The sequence below is a fragment of the Halichoerus grypus genome, chromosome 13 (genome assembly GCF_964656455.1).
Source record: "Halichoerus grypus chromosome 13, mHalGry1.hap1.1, whole genome shotgun sequence".
Classification (NCBI taxonomy): domain Eukaryota; kingdom Metazoa; phylum Chordata; class Mammalia; order Carnivora; family Phocidae; genus Halichoerus; species Halichoerus grypus.
This window is the reverse complement of record NC_135724.1, coordinates 95,413,641-95,431,382: the sequence shown is the minus strand read 5'-3', so window position 1 is coordinate 95,431,382 and position 17,742 is coordinate 95,413,641. Positions and strand designations below refer to the sequence as shown.

General features: G+C 43.5%; 1 protein-coding gene across 5 annotated transcripts; it reads right to left on the bottom strand.

Moving 5' to 3' along the window:
• Positions 1-3,057: 3,057 nt before the first annotated feature.
• On the bottom strand, positions 3,058-16,539 carry ZNF140 (zinc finger protein 140). Of its 5 annotated transcripts, XM_036081529.2 has the most exons (5): positions 16,200-16,539; positions 15,865-15,921; positions 13,008-13,134; positions 12,326-12,424; positions 3,058-4,930 (listed from the first exon to the last, which is right to left on the bottom strand). In XM_036081529.2, exons 2-5 carry the CDS (start codon positions 15,871-15,873, stop codon positions 3,771-3,773), a joined length of 1,395 nt encoding a protein of 464 aa, XP_035937422.1. In that variant the 5' UTR covers positions 15,874-15,921; positions 16,200-16,539; the 3' UTR covers positions 3,058-3,770. The 5 variants fall into 5 exon arrangements, with proteins under 5 accessions (XP_035937422.1, XP_077917327.1, XP_077917328.1 ...); XM_078061201.1 differs by lacking the exon at positions 15,865-15,921 and having other exon boundaries at positions 16,200-16,537; XM_078061202.1 differs by lacking the exon at positions 15,865-15,921 and having other exon boundaries at positions 12,326-12,421; positions 16,200-16,531.
• Between the last annotated feature and the right edge of the window lie 1,203 nt (positions 16,540-17,742).

Genomic DNA, 17,742 nt, shown 5'->3' with positions numbered 1-17,742 from the left:
AAGGTTTCACGCAGAAATAATATATGGAGTCATATTCCAGAAAAAACACCATGTGTTATGTGTTCCTCTACCAAGGACAGACCTCTTCATTGGGAGTATGATGCTTTCACAACGTATGGATAATTGAATAAATGACAGCAAAGTAATGAAAATATGGTACCATTCTCACTTGAAGTAATGGTTGCATTCCTGAGCATGTTTCACTAAATATTACACATGTAAACATAATAAAATTGTGTCTGAGATACAAACATCTTTTTTTAAGATTTTATTGAGAGAGAGAGAGACAGTAAGCGAGAGAGAGCATGAATGGGGGGTGGGGTTGGCAGAGGGAGAAGCAGACTCCCCGCTGAGCAGGGAGCCTGACACGGGGCTCGATCTCAGGACCCCGGGATCATGACCTGAGCCCAAGGCAGACACTTAACTGAGCGAGCCACCCAGGCGCCCTGAGATACAAACATCTTATACTACATAGTTCATAATGTTGAAGCAGGATGCCTACCCCTTCAGATGTACAGAGATGGTTCTTGTCTCAACAATACAAATAGGAACTGAAACAATATTATGTTCCACAAGTGATTTAAAGTGTAACATCATACATGTTTTTCTCCTGCTGTTTGCTTTTATATCTTAGTGTGTCTGGCTATTGTTACAGAATTTCATCTTAAAATTAACAGGCAACTTTAAGGGGGACTGGGTGACTCAGTCTGCTTCTCCCTCTCCCTCTGCCTCTCCCCCTGCTTGTGCTCTCTCTCTCTCTCTCATTAAATAAATAAATAAAATCTTAAAAAAGAAAAACAGGCAAATTTCTTTTTACTTTTCTGCTACCTCTGGAAAGCACTAGTTTATGAAAAATCATTGTTAAATATGGAAAGATGTAACAGATTTGTGTGCTAAAATTCAGTGGAAGAAAGCAACTGTGAACCCTGCCAGCACCTTCTTGATACGACAAATATATCGTATAATGAAAATGCCCACAAGCTATTCATTTTCTTTTTTCAGTAGCAAGTCTCTTGATATCTTATTGTATAATCTAGAAATTATCTGTATTTACTTTAATTAAAAATAATAGCACGGGTACTTGGGTGGCTCAGTGAGTTAAGCGGCCGAATCCTGATTTCTGCTCAGGTCATGGGATCAAGCCCCATGTTGAGCATCTGCTTGAGATTCTCTCTCCCTCTGCCCCTCCCCCTGCTCACGTGTGCATGTATTCTCTCTCAAATAAATAACTCTCAAATAAATAAATAAAAGCATAGTTCTTATTTTCTGAAGTATCTTAACCACAACTTAATGAGTACCTTTAGGATGAGCTACATAGTTCAGGGCTCCTGGGTGGCTCAGCTGGTTAAGCGACTGCCTTCTGCTCAGGTCATGATCCCGGAGTCCTGGGATCGAGTCCCACATTGGGCTACCGGCTCAGTGGGGAGCCTGCTTCTCCCTCTGACCCTATCCCCTCTCATGCTGTTTCTCTCTCTCTAATAAATAAAATCTTTAAAAAAAAAAAAAAAAAAAAAAAGGATGAGTTTCATAGTTCAGAATGCTGTTGCATGATGGGAATTTTAAAGGAAAGTTACTATTTTTGAGAAAATGATTCAAGCAATTTGGTAAGCTGGACTACTCCATGCAATGGCACTCCCTGCCTGATTACCCCACACTTACCTGATCATAGGCCTCTTGTCATCTTTTGTCCATCATTCTTTGACTCTTCCTTGCTCCAGTAAGGGCCACATTTGATTTAGAAATACAGAGTCCTGCTTATAAAAGGGAGAAAATAGATACTTCAAAAGATTATGGTTTTTCCTAGATCCAGACCTGACTTCTTGATACAGAGGAAGAGAATATAGGGGCACCTGGGTGGCTCAGTCAGTTAAGCATCTGCCTTTGACTGGGGTCATGATCTCAGGGTCCTGGCACATCGGGCTCTCCACTCAGCAAGGAACCTGCTTCTCCCTCTCTTCTGCCCCTCCCCCTGCTCATTCTCTCTCTCTCTCTCTCTCCCTCTCTCAAAATAAAAAAGAGAGCATGAGTGGCAGGGAGGGGCAGAGCGTTCAAGGAAGAATGCAAGCCACTTCCCACTTCTACCGATTTTAATTCATTTCCTCCAGAACCTGGAGTAGGAATTCAGGCAGGCAATTTAAAGCCCACCCCCTCTTCCTAAAAGAGAAAGCAAAGATACCTAAATTCAGGTTTTGAATTTGGAGGAATGGTAATCTCGGATGAGGTTCCCATAGTTCCAAATCATTAGATTCCTATATAAATTCTTCTGGTCAAGGTCCAATCAGCCCCATTTCTCGTGAGACAAGTCTATGGCCACATCCCTGAATGTTATAAACCTCTGAAACAATAAATACATTTTTGTCCAACAAAGACTCCCCACATGGGGCTAGGAAAAGTAATAATGCCCTGCTGCACTGCAGGAAAGGAAGGGTTTGTACAACGGAGCTGTTCTGGTAGAGATTGAGGCTTTGAGAAAATTATTAGGCAACAGTTATGTGTTACACCATAGTAAGTAGGAAAGAAAATTGCCAGCCTCTCACTTGGTGAAAGATTTAGCCATACATGAAATATACTTAAATGAGGCACTTATTCAAGTACTAAACTGTGTATTACTTATCCTAAATGCAAGCTCAGTTCTTAAAAGGAGGCAGACAGATGCTTCCAAGATAAGATACACTTTCAACTGGGACATTTAAAAATGGGCAAGGTGTACATGGAGAGTAAAAACATCATCTGGTTTATTTTGACAAACGTGCTTACAAAAGGAATGTTCCCACTGTAAGTGGATCAAAAGAGGAAGACCACCTTGGCATTTTCCTGCGACATACCTTATCTACATTTACTTCAGGCCAAGACAGGTCTAGTCATATTCAAGGATAAACATGAGTTAGCATAACCTTAAATCTATACTCTATCTCAAAGTTAAAGCCATTAAGACACTAAAAATGTTTCTGTAACCATGTATGTTTCTACAAACGCACACTAGTCTTCACTGCTGATGTCAGTACTGTGGTATTTGCACTTTCAGAACGACACATGCTGTGGAAAAAACTCTGCAAGTACCAGATCAACTAAAAACATTTATTCGTAGCTTTCTTTTCTGAGTTTGCTTTAAAACAAAAATAACCCCCCCAAAAAAAAACGCCCACAAATTCCCTCCAGTAGGACTTCTCAGAACTCTTTAAGATTTTGCCACACTCCTTACAATAGTAGTTTTCTCCCCAGTATAATTCTGCAGTTCTGAAATAAAGCAGAAAACCCTCTATTCAGTTCATTTATAGGGTTGCTTTTTCTCTTTAGAAGAGTATTTTCAAACTTAATAAATATTGCATGGTACACAAGGACATTGCCAAGTCACTGCATTTGCATGACTTTGTTTCATTATGAATTTTCTGATGTCCAGGAAAATGTGCACTCTTGCCCACACAGTCTGTCCTGTTTGAGCTGACAGATGCAGAATGGGGGCCAGTTTCTAAATAAAAGCTTTCTCACGTTTATCGGCCGCGTGTCCTTCCCTGGTAGGAATTTACAAAGGTCGAGTGAGGGAATCCTACCAGATGAAGTCTTCTCAGTACTGATTTCATCTTCTGATGTAACAAAAAGAATGTGCGACTACTAACGGCTTCCCATCATATTCCTGGGTTATTATTTTCCGGATATTGAATCAAGTATGACCCACCTTCTTCACATTCAACATACTCACTTAAGGCTTCTTTCCAGGAGTCCAAAGTAAGGCATTAACTGTTTTGTTTTGTTTTTTAATCCATACGTTGTTAGGTTTTCTCTGTACTGCGAATTCCTTTGTGCTCAGTAAGGAATGAGTGATAACTAAACGAATTTTCATATTCATAGGGGTTCTCTAGGGTGTGTGTTCTCTGATGTTTGGCAAGGTTTGAGCTCCAGCTGAAGGACTTATTGCATACCTTGCATACATAGGGTTTCTCCCCAGTGTGAGTTATCTGATGTAGAATGAGGGAAAAGCTCCGACTAAAGGTTTTATCACATTCAGTACATGCATAGGGCTTTTCTCCAGTATGAATTTTCATATGTTGCATAAGGGATGCATGCCATGTGAAAACCTTACCACATTCATCACACTCATAGAGCTTTTCTCCAGCATGAATTCTCTGGTGTTTAATAAGGAATGAGTGGCAACGGAAGGCTTTCCTACATTCATTACATTCGTAGGGGGTTTTGGTAGTATGGATGCTCTGATGCCGAGTAAGGTGTGAAGAACGGCGAAATGCCTTCCCACATTCAATGCATTCATAAGGTTTCTCTCCAGTATGTGTAATCTGGTGACGAATAAGTTCTGAGCCACTGCTAAAGGCTTTCCCACATTTCCTACAAATATACTGTTTCTTTCCTATGTGAATTCTCTGATGGCGCGTGAGGTTTGAGGCACGGCTAAAGGCCTTTCCACATTCAGTACATTCATAAGGTTTCTCCCCAGTATGTGTTCTCTGGTGTTCAATAAGGAATGAGAGGTAACTGAATGTTTTATTACAGTCCTTACACTCATGGGGTTTCTTTCCAGTATGTATCATCTGATGTTTCACAAGGTTTGAGATCTGGCTAAAGGTTTTGCCACATTCCTTACATACGTATGGTTTCTCTCCAGTATGAGTTCTCTGGTGTAACACAAGGGAAAAGCGCCGACTGAAAGTTTTTCCACATTCATGACATCCATAGGGCCTCTCCGCGGTATTGATACTCATATGATGAGACAGGACTCCTTGATGAGAGACTGTCACTTGCCTGATACCTCCCTGATTTCCTTGCATCTGAGTATCTTCCTCGCATTTCCAGCCTCCTTTAAAACTGGAATATTCAGGGTCTTGGTTTAGAATTCTTTCCACTACCAAATACTGGGATGAGCCATCTTCATATGTGACATTTTTTGGAGAAAACTCTTTGATGTCACCATTTGACTCTGAAAATAAAAAAACAAAGCAAATTTTTTTTTCTCCCTGTATTGAGTAAAGTAAAGCCACTCCTCATTTTTTCAATGAGAGATAAAACAAACAAACTCAACACTACATGGCTTTCATAGTTCTCATATAGACTGAAATCTGAGCAGTATGCCCAGAAATTCAGAAGAGGGATGTAGGTAAAAAGGGAAGACTAAATAGAAGTAACTGAAGGTGAGGGAAGAAACAGGACAGGGGATTCCTGGGTGGCTCAGTTGGTTAAGCATCTGCCTTCGGCTCAGGTCATGATCCCAGGGTCCTGGGATCAAGCCCCATGTCGGGCTCCATGCTCAGTGGGGAGCCTGCTTCTCCCTCTGACCTTCCCCCCTGCTTATGCTCACTCATTCTTACTCTCTCTCTCTCTGACAAATAAATAAATAAAATCTTAAAAAAAAAAAAAAAACGGTCAGGAAGATAAATACTTGGGAAGGATACATTTTCGTCTTTCTCAGCTCTACTTAAACTTTATCTGAGGCAAAAAGGACTTGAAAAAGACAATTTCATAATGCTGCTAATAAACTACAAATGTTCCTCAGGTCCCACAAAGACCTCAGACTCTGTTCGCTTAATGCCTTTGGAACACCTGACAGTGACTTATTTTAAATAAATAAGTAAAAGGTATCCATGAAAATGACTGTCTATGATCCTCACTCTAACTCTACTTTCCAAATTGATAACTGAAGCTCAACTTTGGTATAACATGCTTTTTTTTTTCCCCCGAGTGTATTTATTAGAGAGCGACAGTGCACAAGTGGGAGGGGCAAAGGGTGAGGGAGAAAATCTGAAGCAAACTCACTGCTGAGCGTGGAGCCTGACGCAGGGTTTAATCTCACAACCCTGAGATCATGACCTGAGCCAAAACCAAGAGTCGTACGCTTAATCAACTGAGCCACCCAGGCACCCTATCAGATGCTTTTAACAGTCAAACATTGGCCCTGATTTTCTCCAGGCTACATTTTAGGAAGGTACTTTATCATTTTGGGGGGAACAAAACAGTATAATAATATGAAGACTTTTTAAGAAATATATTCACTCATATCCTAATTCTTAGGAATACGTGGGGGTAAAAGGCCATGATGTATCCAATTTATTCTCTGATCTTTCAGAAAAAAATCATATACCAAATGATAAAATGAATGGGGCAAAATATTAGCAATAGGTGAATTTGAATAAAGAGCTTATAGGTATTCTTGTACTATTCTTGAAAGTTTTCTGGAAGTTTAAAGTTATTTCCAAATAACACTAAAAAATTCATTTTTCTTTAAAACACATTTTGAGGGGCACCTGGGTGGCTCAGTCGTTAAGCGTCTGCCTTCGGCTCAGGTCATGATCCCAGGGTCCTGGGATCGAGTCCTGCATCGGGCTCCCTGCTCCTTGGGAGCCTGCTTCTCCCTCTGCTTCTCTCTCTCTCTGTCTCTCATGAATAAATAAATAAAATCTTTAAAAAAAAAAAAAAAAAGAAGCAAAAGACCTAGAATACCAGGATATTGAAGGAAAAGAACAAAGCCAGAGGACTGACACTACCTGACTTCAAGACTCACTATAAACTTATAGTAATGAAGACAGTGCAGTACTGGTGAAAGACGAGACAAGTAGATCAATGGCACAGAGTAGAGAGCTCAGAAATAGAGTTGCATAATTATACTCAACTGATCTTTGACAAAGGAACAAAGACAACACAAAGGAGCAAAGACATCTTTTCAACAAATGGTCCTAGAACAACTATGCATCCATATGCGTAAAAATGAATTTAGACACAGACCTTACACTCTTGACTAAAATTAACTCAAAATGGATCATAGCCCTAAACGTAAAACAGAAAACTATAAAATTCCTAGAAGATAACTTAGGGGGAACCTAGATGACCTTAGGTATGGCAATGACTTTTTAGATACAACCACCAAAGTCATGATCCAGGAAAGTAATTGATAAACTGGACTTATTAAAATAAAAAACGTCTGCTCTGCAAAAGCCAACATCAAGAGAATGAGAAGACAGGCCATAAACTGGGAGAAAACATGTGCAAAAGACGTATCTGTTAAGACCTGATATCCAAAATATACAAAGAACTCCTAAAACTCAACACTAAGAAAATGAACAATACAATTTAAAAATGGGCAAAAGACCCAAACAGACACGTCACCAAAGAAGATATACAGATGGCAAGAATATGGAAAGATATTCAACATCACATGTCATGAGAGAATTCTAAATTAAAATGAAATACCACTACATGCTTATTAGAATAGCCAAAATTCAATCCACTAACAACATCAAATGCTGGCAAGGATGCGGAGAAATAGGAACTATTATCATTCATTGCTGGTGGGAATTTAAAATGGTAGAACCACTTTGGAAAATAGTTTGGCGGTTTCTTTTAAAGATTTTATTTATTTATTTACTTGAGAGAGAGTAAGAGAGAACAAGTGGGGGAGGGGCAGAAGGAGAAGCAGAGTCCCAGCGGAGCAGGGAGCCCGATGCAGGACTCAATCCCAGGACCCTAGGATCATGACCTGTGCGGAAGGCAGATGCTTAACCAACTGAGCCACCCAGGCGCCCAGTTTGGATGTTTCCTAACTAAACATTTTCTTACCACACAATTCAACAATTGCACTCTTTGGTATTTACCCAAATTAATTCACAACTTACGTTCACACAAAAGCCTACATATGGATGTTTATAGCAGCTTTCTTTATAATTGCCAAAACTTGGAAGCAACCAAGATACCCTCCAGTAGGAGAATGCAAAAGTAAACTGTAGTTCATCCAGACAATAGAATATTATTTAGCCCTAAAAAGAAACAGCTGTTGGGCGCATAGGTGGCTCAGTTGGTTAAGCATCTGCCTTCCACTCAGGTCATGATCCCAGGGTCCTGGGATCGAGTCCCGCATCGGGCTCCCTGCTCAGTGAAGAGCCTGCTTCTCCCTCTCCCTCTGCTGCTCCCCCTGCTTGTGCTCTCGATAAATAAAATCTTAAAAAAAAAAAAAGTTTCTATTAAAAAAAAAAGCTGTTGGGCGCCTGGGTGGCTCAGTTGGTTGAGCGACTGCCTTCGGCTCAGGTCATGATCCTGGAGTCCCGGGATCGAGTCCCGCATCGGGCTCCCTGCTCAGCGGGGAGTCTGCTTCTCCCTCTGACCCTCCTCCCTCTCATGCTCTCTGTCTCTCATTGTCTCTCTCGCAAATAAATAAAATCTTAAAAAAAATAATAATAAAAAAAATTAAAAAATTAAAAAAAAAGCTGTTGACCCACTGAAAGATATAAAGGAACCTTAAATGCACAATATTAAGTGAAAGAAGCCAATCTGAAAAGGCTAACTACTGTATGATTCCAACTATATAACATTCTGGAAAAAGCAAAACAAGGGAGACAATAAAAAGATCAGTGGTTGCCAGGGGTAAGAGGGGAGAGGCAGATGAACACGCAGAACATGAAGGATTTTTAGGACAGTAAAACTATTCCGTATGATACGATAATGGTGGGTACATGTCATTCATTATATATTTGCCAAAACCCACAGAATGTACATAGAACACAAAAAGCAAAACCTAATGTAAACTATGGACTTTGGGTAATGATGTGTCAATCTAGGTTCATCAATTGTGACAAATATATTATGATGTGGGATTGTGGTGTGGGATGTCCACAGTGGGAGAGGTTGTGGTGGGGCTTGGGGTATATAGGAACTCTTTGTACTTCCCACTCAATTTTGCTGTGAACCAAAAACTGCTTTTAAAAAGTTTATCACTTTAAAAAAATCATTACTGTATTTGCAGGGAAGATCAATCTAGAAAGGTTTAGGATATTTTTATTACTACAATAAAGACTGAGAGATATAAATATACAAATTCATTAGCATTCCTATAGAAAAGCAATATAATCTATAAGAAACTAGGGAAAGTTGCTTAAGAATAAATTCAACAGTATGGGTTGCCTGGCTGGCTCAGTCGGTGGAGCGTGCAACTCATGATCTCAGGATTGTTAGTTTGAGCTGCACGTTGGGTGTAGAGATTACTTATAAAAAAATCTTTAGGGGCACCTGGGTGGCTTGTCAGTAAGCAGCCAGCTCTTGGTTTCAGCTCAGTCATGATCTCTGGGTCCTGGGACTGAGCCCTGCATCAGGCTCTGCACTCAGTGGGGAATCTGCTTGAGGATTTCTCTCCCTCTCCCTCTACCCCTCCCCATTTATGTGCACACACTCTCTAAAATAAATAAATCTAAAAAAAAAGAAAAAAAGAAAAATCTCTCCAAATGACTAAAATTTGAGAAGCACAGTGATCTCTTTGTTAAGCTCCAGAGTATGATACTCAATTGCCTAATGAATTGATATAGTCAAGCATCCCACAAAGATCCAAAAGTCAGTAAGTCACAAATTGATATAATCTTCTCCTCCCCTTCAAAGTTGCTCATCTTGGGACACCTGGGTGGCTCAGTTGGTTAAGCGTCTGCCTTTGGTTCGGGTTGTGATCTCGGGATCCTGGGATCGAGTCCCACATCAGGTTCCCGATTCTCCCCCTCCCTCTGCCCCTCCCCCAGCTCCTGCCTGCTCTCTCAAATAAATAAAATCTTTAAAAAGAAAAGAAAAATCTATGTTCCCTACAGCACAGGAATAATACCCATTTTCTTCTTTTTCTCTCTGTCTCCTTGTTGCTTGGCTACAGAGGCAGACACAGTTGCAGGAAATACAGAGCAGAGGGGAAACTAAAGGTCTGCCTTTCTACCCAGAAGACCTGAAAGAGGGGCCCTGAGAGCCACAAAGGGTAGCAGACGGAGCTCAAGAAAAGTGCTCCCATAAAGTTGTGTATGAAATCCTGAGCTCATCCCTGAGTTGTGCATGCATAGATCTGACCTTATATACCATATTAGAAACTGTGAAAACGGAAACAAAACTGGCAAAACTATTATTTTGGTATGAAAAATGCTATTTTGATCATGTAGAAAATGTCCCTATAATTTACACATGATGAAGTACTGTTCAGTGAAATGTTGAGATGTCTGTAATTTACTTTTAAATTATTCAGCAAAAAAAAGGGGGGTGGGGTGAAGTAAATACAGTAAAATGTTATCCATTAAGTCCATAACTAAGGCTGTATAGATGTATGCAAGGATAGGAAAGCAGACAATCAATAAAGAATAGAGAACTCAGAAATATACACAAATATGGACATTTAAGTTATGACAAACTTATGACATTGTAACAAGGATAGGACAGACATGTCAGTATGCAGTACCATGATAACTGGATCTCCTCAAAGAAATCAAAATTGACCAGTAACACACAACACACAAAAATCAATTCAAAGTGGACAATGGATCTAAATGTGAATGGCAAAATGACTGGGCTTTTTAAAGAGAAAATATAGGAAAATGCCTTCATTATGACCTCATGGTAGGAAACAATTTTTTTTTTTTTAAGATTTTATTTATTTATTTGACAGAGAGATAGCGAGAGCAGGAACACAAGCAGGGGGAACAGTAGAGGGAGAGGGAGAGGGAGAAGCAGGCTTCCCGTTGAGCAGGGAGCCCGATGGGGGGCTCGATCCCAGGACCCTGGGATCATGACCTGAGCCGAAGGAAGACGCTTAACAACTGAGCCACCGAGGCGCCCGGTAGGGAACAATTTCTTAAACAGGTCAACTATAAAGGGAAAGACTGGTAAATCTGACCACACTAAAATGAAGAATTCCCATTCATCAAAAGAGGTCATTAAGGGGAAAAGTATGCCGCATGTGGGAGAAAATATTTGCAGTGAAAATAATTAGCAAAGAATTTGTATCTGAAATATATAACATCTACCAATCAATAAGAAAAAGACAATCCAATACATAAATGAGCAAAAACCTTCAAGAGGCACTTCACAAATGAGGATATCTAAATGTCCAATAAACATACAGAAAGGTGCTCAATCTCATCAGTAATCAGAGAAATGCAATTTTAAACCACAGCAAGCTCCCAGTGCACACTCTTCTGTTAGGTCAATATTATGGTACCTAACTGTAATGGGCATTAGTAAGTATGGGGAGCGAGGAGAACCCACTTAGGTGTTTGTGAGAATGTAAGTCAGTAAAAGCACTCTGGAAAACATTTTGGCATTATCTAATAAGAAAGAGGTACATTGTCCTCTGACCCAGCAATTCCAGTCCTAGATATATACCACAGGAAATCTGGCCGGTCTGTACCAGGATGCTGGGACAATAGTAACATTGCTTGCAACAGCCCTAAAATGCGAACAACCCAAGAAGCCCTCAATAATAGAAGAGATAAATTGGGGAGTACTGACTTGTACAATGAAACAAACTACTAGAGTAATATGCAAAATGCATAAATCTTAAAAGTAATTTTGAGAAGCAAATCACAATATATAAATTATGAACCCCTCTTTATAAAGTTCACAAACATACACACCTAAACTACAGTGATTAGAAACACAAACAGTTGACAGAGTTTGTCAAGTAACCAATGGGGTAAGTTACTCCCATTAAAGTAAAGAGATTGCCTTTGGGTGGGGGAAGGGGGGAATCACACAGAGAGCTCGCAGGGACCTGGCAGTGTTCTGCTTACTGACCTGAGTGGTGGTTACATCGGTACCTTTCAATAATTTGTTAAGCTGCACATTTATGTTTTATACATTATTTCCGTGTGATATCTCACCTTTCTACATCACTTTTTCTCCAAAACTGATCCTTTTCCTGTCTTTTATGTTTCTATTACTACTATTTGTTTCTATTACTACTACTCCCTATGCAAATTATGTAGGCCTAAAACTCCAACTGGAAATTCCTTTTTCCTTATTGCTGAACTGCAAATTTGAGGACATGTAATAAAGTTATTTCCAGATCTATTTTATCTCACTAGGCTATAACTTCTTTGATAGTTATTACACTTTCTTATACTTTCTACTCTTTATAGCACCTAAGAGAAAGTCTTTTAAATAAATAATAAGAGAATGTGTGAGTGAATGCATAAACCCATCAACTGACCAAAAAGTAATGAATTAGTCTTTCCAAGATGGTTAAATAGAATAATAGTTTACAGAAAAAATATATACCTTTTAATTTAGACAACAAACACAGGTCAATTTCAAGAAAGAAAAGGAGAAGTGAAAAAGAAATGAAACTCAGAGCCCAGACAGAGCTAACAATGGAAAGAAAGAACACATCTGTCTGTGAGAAAGTGGGGAAAGGATAAGACGAGAATTGAAGCCAGACTGCTAAGTGGATGTGAGGTGGTTCCTTATGGAGCTATGGGCAAGACTACATAGACTCCATATCTCTGGTATCTTTAAGGGAAAACTTTACAACCAACATATAAAAAAGTATTGCTTTCTCATTAATTAGTTGGGTTCTTATTAACTTACTCACCTGAAAACAGATCTCTTCTCACATCTCCTTTCTCCAGCCAGGGCTCTCTCCCTTGCTCCAATAAGGAAACCACATATGGCTTAGAAATGTTAAGACCTGCTTGCAGGAAATGAAATAAATTCAGTATCAGTCCTTAAATCCCTAGAAGAGGGGCCATTAAAAGAAATGCCAGATGTAGGGGCGCCTGGGTGGCTCAGTCATTGAGTGTCTGCCTTCGGCTCAGGTCATGATCCCAGGGTCCTGGGATCGAGCCTCGCATCGGGCTCCCTGCTCTGCGGGAAGCCTGCTTCTCCCTCTCCCACTCCCCCTGCTTGTGTTCCCTCTCTCGCTGTCTCTCTCTCTGTCAAATAAATAAATAAAATTAAAAAAAAAAAAAAGAAATGCCAGATGTAAATATGAGAGATGTCTAAGGATTAGGAGGTTATAATCCATCTTGAAAAGTAAAAAACAAGGGTGCCTGGCTGGCTCAGTCGGTAGAGCATGCATCTCGGGTTGTAAGTTTGAGCCCCACGTTGGGTGTATAAATTACTTACAAATAAAAATTGTTAAAAAAAAAAAAGTAAAAAACAAACAAAAAGAAAACTAACATACCTCCCTTGGGAATACTGTCAGAAAACCAAGATTCACAAAGCCATCCCAAAGTTCAAATTCTGACTGAGAGGAAAAGAAGGAATACGCTTACCCAGTGAGACCAAGTGGCCATAGTTCTCCAACATTACATGTCTGTACAGATCCCTCTGAGCAGGCTGGAGCCATTCCCACTCCTCCTGGGAGAAGTCAATGGCCACATCTCTGAATGTCACTGACCCCTGAAATGACATACAGATACCTGCACAACCAACACCCATGCTCCCGAAGGCCCTGATCAACAAGTGAAATGAGTCCCACTGTGGGGAGCAGTGTATATAAGTAGTAGCAATGGGAGTTTTCAGAATTCTGAGTAATCAGCAGGTGTAAGAGCCTAGCTGTTTTGTTTTGTTGTATAATTGGAGAAAAGCAGAAAAAATAAACGCAATTTGTCCTGAGATCATTTATAATTTTGTGAAAGATAAAGGAATATACATGTGAACAACTTGGATTTCCGGCTTTTTGTTGTAAAAGTTCTTAGAATCTTACAACACTTAATGAATAGTGAAGACAATCCCTTTGTATTTAACAGACAATGTATATTTTCCTTAATGGCAGCCCTATTTTAATATGATTTGGCAAAATTTCTTCCTGGTAACTGATGAGGGAACAGAAGGCAAGCTGAGGACAAAGCACAAGCTGACACGCCGGCAACCCCCACCCCCAACCGCCAGGTGGGTTACGTGTAACATTCCTCAAGCACTCCCGGACTCTCTAAAGCTAAGGGAAGGAAAAACAAATGGTTTATTTATAGAGATTAAAGTCCTGCAAGACATGAGTCTCCCTCAGTTTACAAATGTCTTAGTGATTTACAGGAGAAAAGCATTCTTATCAATACCCTAACTTCTGGAAGGAAACTCCCAATTGTCTCAACAGTAATGCCTTGCTAGAGGAAAAAACAACCTTAACTCGACAACGGCAATGCCTCCAGTATCTTGTAGGTCCTCTTAGGCATTCGAAAGTTTTTTTTTTTTTAAAGATCTGTGAGGTCAATTACTATTCTTTTTTTTTTTTTTTTTAAGATTTTATTTATTTATTTGACGGGGAGAGAGAGAGAACACAAGTAGGCAGAGCGCAAAAGGAGAGGGAGAAGCATGCTCGATGTAGGGCTCGAACCCAGGACCCCGGGACTATGACCCAAGCCGAAGGCAGATGCCCAGCCGACTGAGCCACCCAGGCACCCCACGAAAGTTCTTTTGAAAACCTCCCTTTTCCTTACCTCCCCCAACTCCCATGTATATAATCAGTCACTCCTCACAGCCCCGATGCAGCAGCTCTTTCTGCCCACGGGTCCTGTCCCGGGCTTTAATAAAATCACCTTTTTGTACCAAAGACGTCTCGCAGTCAGCTGTGGACCCCACCTACATTCGAAAACTCCATCAGTAACAACTGCTATAGCAGACAGCAGCAGCATCCTTGAAAAGGGGCATGCACTCAAGTGCATCAAGCTGTCCGCATTCCAGAAGAAACAGCTAGGAAACTGAGGGGTCATTTAAGCAATGTCACATAACAAGGAGGATGAGCAATCAAGTGTTAAGGACTACCCAAGGAAGAAATGTAACACCTCCCAGGATGGAAATGAAAGCTTTTCCCCTCAGTAACAGTAAGCCCCTGCTTTGCACCGTGGTTTTGCCCGACTTAAATAATCCACATAACCGTTAAGCATGAAGAGAAATTTTAAAAGGTACCAAACTAGTAAGAGCCCCAGATGTATGGCAGTTATATTTTACAGTTAAAAAAAAACTGTTTTAGGGGCGCCTGGGTGGCTCAGCCGTTTGAGCAGCTGACTCTTGATTTCAGCTCAGGTCATGATCTTGAAGTCCTGGGATGGACCCCTGGATTCTGCGCTCAGGATTCTCTCTCCCTCTGAGTCTCCCCCCACCCATCTCTCTCTCTCTCAAATAAATCTTAAAAAAAAAAAAAAAGATTCTCCCTCTGCCCCTCCTCCCTCCCTCTCTCACAAAAAACTTAATAAGTAATAAAAATTGTTTTAAGTGTTAAAAGATTATTGACTAATAAAGCTACTTCCTGGGGCACCTGGGTGGCTCAGTCATTAAAGCGTCTGCCTTCGGCTGGGGTCATGACCCCCCGGGGTCCTGGGATCGAGCCCCGCATCGGGTCGCTGCTCGGCGGGAAGCCTGCTTCTCCCTCTCCCACTCCCCCTGCTTGTGTTCACTCTCTCGCTGTGTCTCTCTGTCAAATAAATAAATAAAATTAAAAAAAAAAAAAAAGCTACTTCCTAAACAGTGGACTCTGCAGCACAGATGGAAACTGCGCTCCCCAGCAAAACTTGGGGAGCATCTGGATTTGGAGAAAAATATGACACAAAGTAGAGAAGTGGAACTAAAAACAGGGGGACTGAAGCAGAATGGCTGGCCTTCTCATCCCCCACGTCTGTGAAGCATAATTGCCAGCGATCTTGTTTTGCTGCTGCGCATCCCCGAGACTTAGGACGGGTCACGGTTAGAATCACTTGGAAGTGACTGCTGAAATACAGCCTTGAGCCGCACATCCAGAGTTTCTGGTTCAGAAGGTCTGGCCTGGAGCTCATGAACAGACACTTCCAGGAGGTTCTCCGGTGATGCTGACACTGCGGATCCGGGCATCACACTGACCCAGGTGCTGAAAGTACACACCTAATAAAAATATGGTGAATAAAGGGGCAGCTGGCTCGAGGAACAGAGTAAAGCAGTTCTAACACTGGGAAAAGGAGGAAACACGGTCATCGCTGGCTCCCCCTTCTTACCCTAAAACTCGCGTCCCGGGTTAGAAACCCGCCCGTGCCATCTCGGCTTCGCGTGCACCCTCTCGCGTCCCCGTCCGTGCGAGCGGCGGGAGGTTTCCGGGGAAAGCAAGCCTCCGGCCGCACGGCCTGGATATGCATCCAGAAAAAAGGGGAAAGGGCAGCTTACCTGAGGCATGGCTCACGGCGGGGGCCGGGGACAACGGGGCCGAGGGACACGGCAGAGCTGGCGCGGAGAGAACGAAGCCCTGAGCGCGCGGGCCAGCGGGCCGTCTTCGCCACACAGGGTCCCCTCCGCCCCCCAGCCACGGCGTGCGCTCCGGAAAGCCTGGACCTGACCCGCACCCCCGCCACCCCTTCCTCCCTTAACCGGGTCACAGGACCGCGCGCTTCCTCTGCGCGTCTGGCCGAGTGGCCGAGGCGGTCTCGAGCTCCACACGGAGCCCTCGGTCCGGGCCACCCGGAGGGGAGCCCGGCGCGGGCAGGGAGGGCCGCGTTACATACCTCGGGCCCAACGCAAGCCAGACTTTCGGCTCTGCGTCCGGGGACCCCGCCGCCACCCTCGGGCAAACTCCGCCTGCCAGAGCCTCTGGGACCGGACCCCTGACCAGGCCGCGAGCCTCAGACGACTACACTTCCCAGGACCCACCGCGGCCTCCGGATGAAGGCGGGAGAGCTCCCCTTACACACTGACTCGCAGAGCGCCCCGCGCCTGCGCACACAGCGCCAGAGACTGCGGGCCTCAGACGACTACACGTCCCAGGACCCACCGCGGCCTCCGGGTGAGGGCAGGAGAGCTCCCCTCACACTCTGTGACGCCCAGAGCGCCCCGCGCCTGCTCACACAGCGCCAGAGCCGGAGGGCCTCAGACGACTACCCTTCCCAGGACCCATCGCGGCCTCCGGATGAAGGCGGGAGAGCTCCCTTCACACACTGTGATTCCTAGAGCGCCCCGCGCCGGCGGGTCTCGGACGACTACCCTTCCCAGGACCCACCGCGGCCTCCGGATGAAGGCGGGAGAGCTCCCTTCACACACTGTGATTCCTAGAGCGCCCCGCGCCGGCGGGTCTTGGACGACTACACTTCCCAGGACCCACCGCGGCCTCCGGGTGAGGGCAGGAGAGCGGCCCTCATACATACGACTGCCCGAACGCCCCGCGCTTGCACATACAGCGCCGGAGCCGTCGGGCCTCCGACGACTACCTTTCCCAGGACCCACCGCGGCCTCTGGGTGAGCGCAGGAGAGCGCCCCTCATACACTGTGACTCCCGGAGCGCCCCTTAGGGGAGGTAATGGCACCTCGAGAAAAATACCATTGGCCTCAACTACGACTCCCAGAATGCACCATGCCCACAGCCTGAGACCTAGAGCCTAACCGGAAGCGACTGCGGTTCCCAACACTTCCGTGAAAGATCTCCGGCCTGGACAGCTGTAGGAAACGGAATTCCCGCGCGAAGGACTGCGATTCCGAGAGACTTGCGCGTCTGGGACAGCGATGGCTCCCTTGGGCCGAGCCCTGACGCCCTCCGGAAAGAGGAGCTGGAATGGCTGCACTGCCAGAATGACCTGAGAGCTCCTTTCCTCCCTGCGCCGTGGGGGTACTGTGGTGGCCGCGTAGGGGAGGTTTTGGGGTGCAGGCCAGACACCGCCCTGCCCTTGAAGAGCTCAGAGCCCCAGTGGGGTGGGAGGCGGGAGGAGGGACTATCCACCCAAATGTGAAGGTTAGGTAAGAGTCGGCCCACTGGCACAGGGCACAGTGTAACAGGTGGAGGGAGCAGTTGTGCGAAAAGACTTAAAGGAAGAAAGAAGGGCAGTCCATTATAAAAAATGGAAGAGGATTAAAGGAAGAAAGAAATCGCAGAGGGAGAGGTTGGGGGGATGGGCAAAATGGATGAAGGGGAGTGGGAGACCCGGCCTTCCAGTTACGGAAGGACTGTCATGGGAATTACAGGTACAGTGGAGGGAACATGGTGGTATTTTTTTTTTTTTTAAGTTTTTTATTTATTTATCTGAGAGAGAGAATGGGAGACAGAGAGCATGAGAGGGG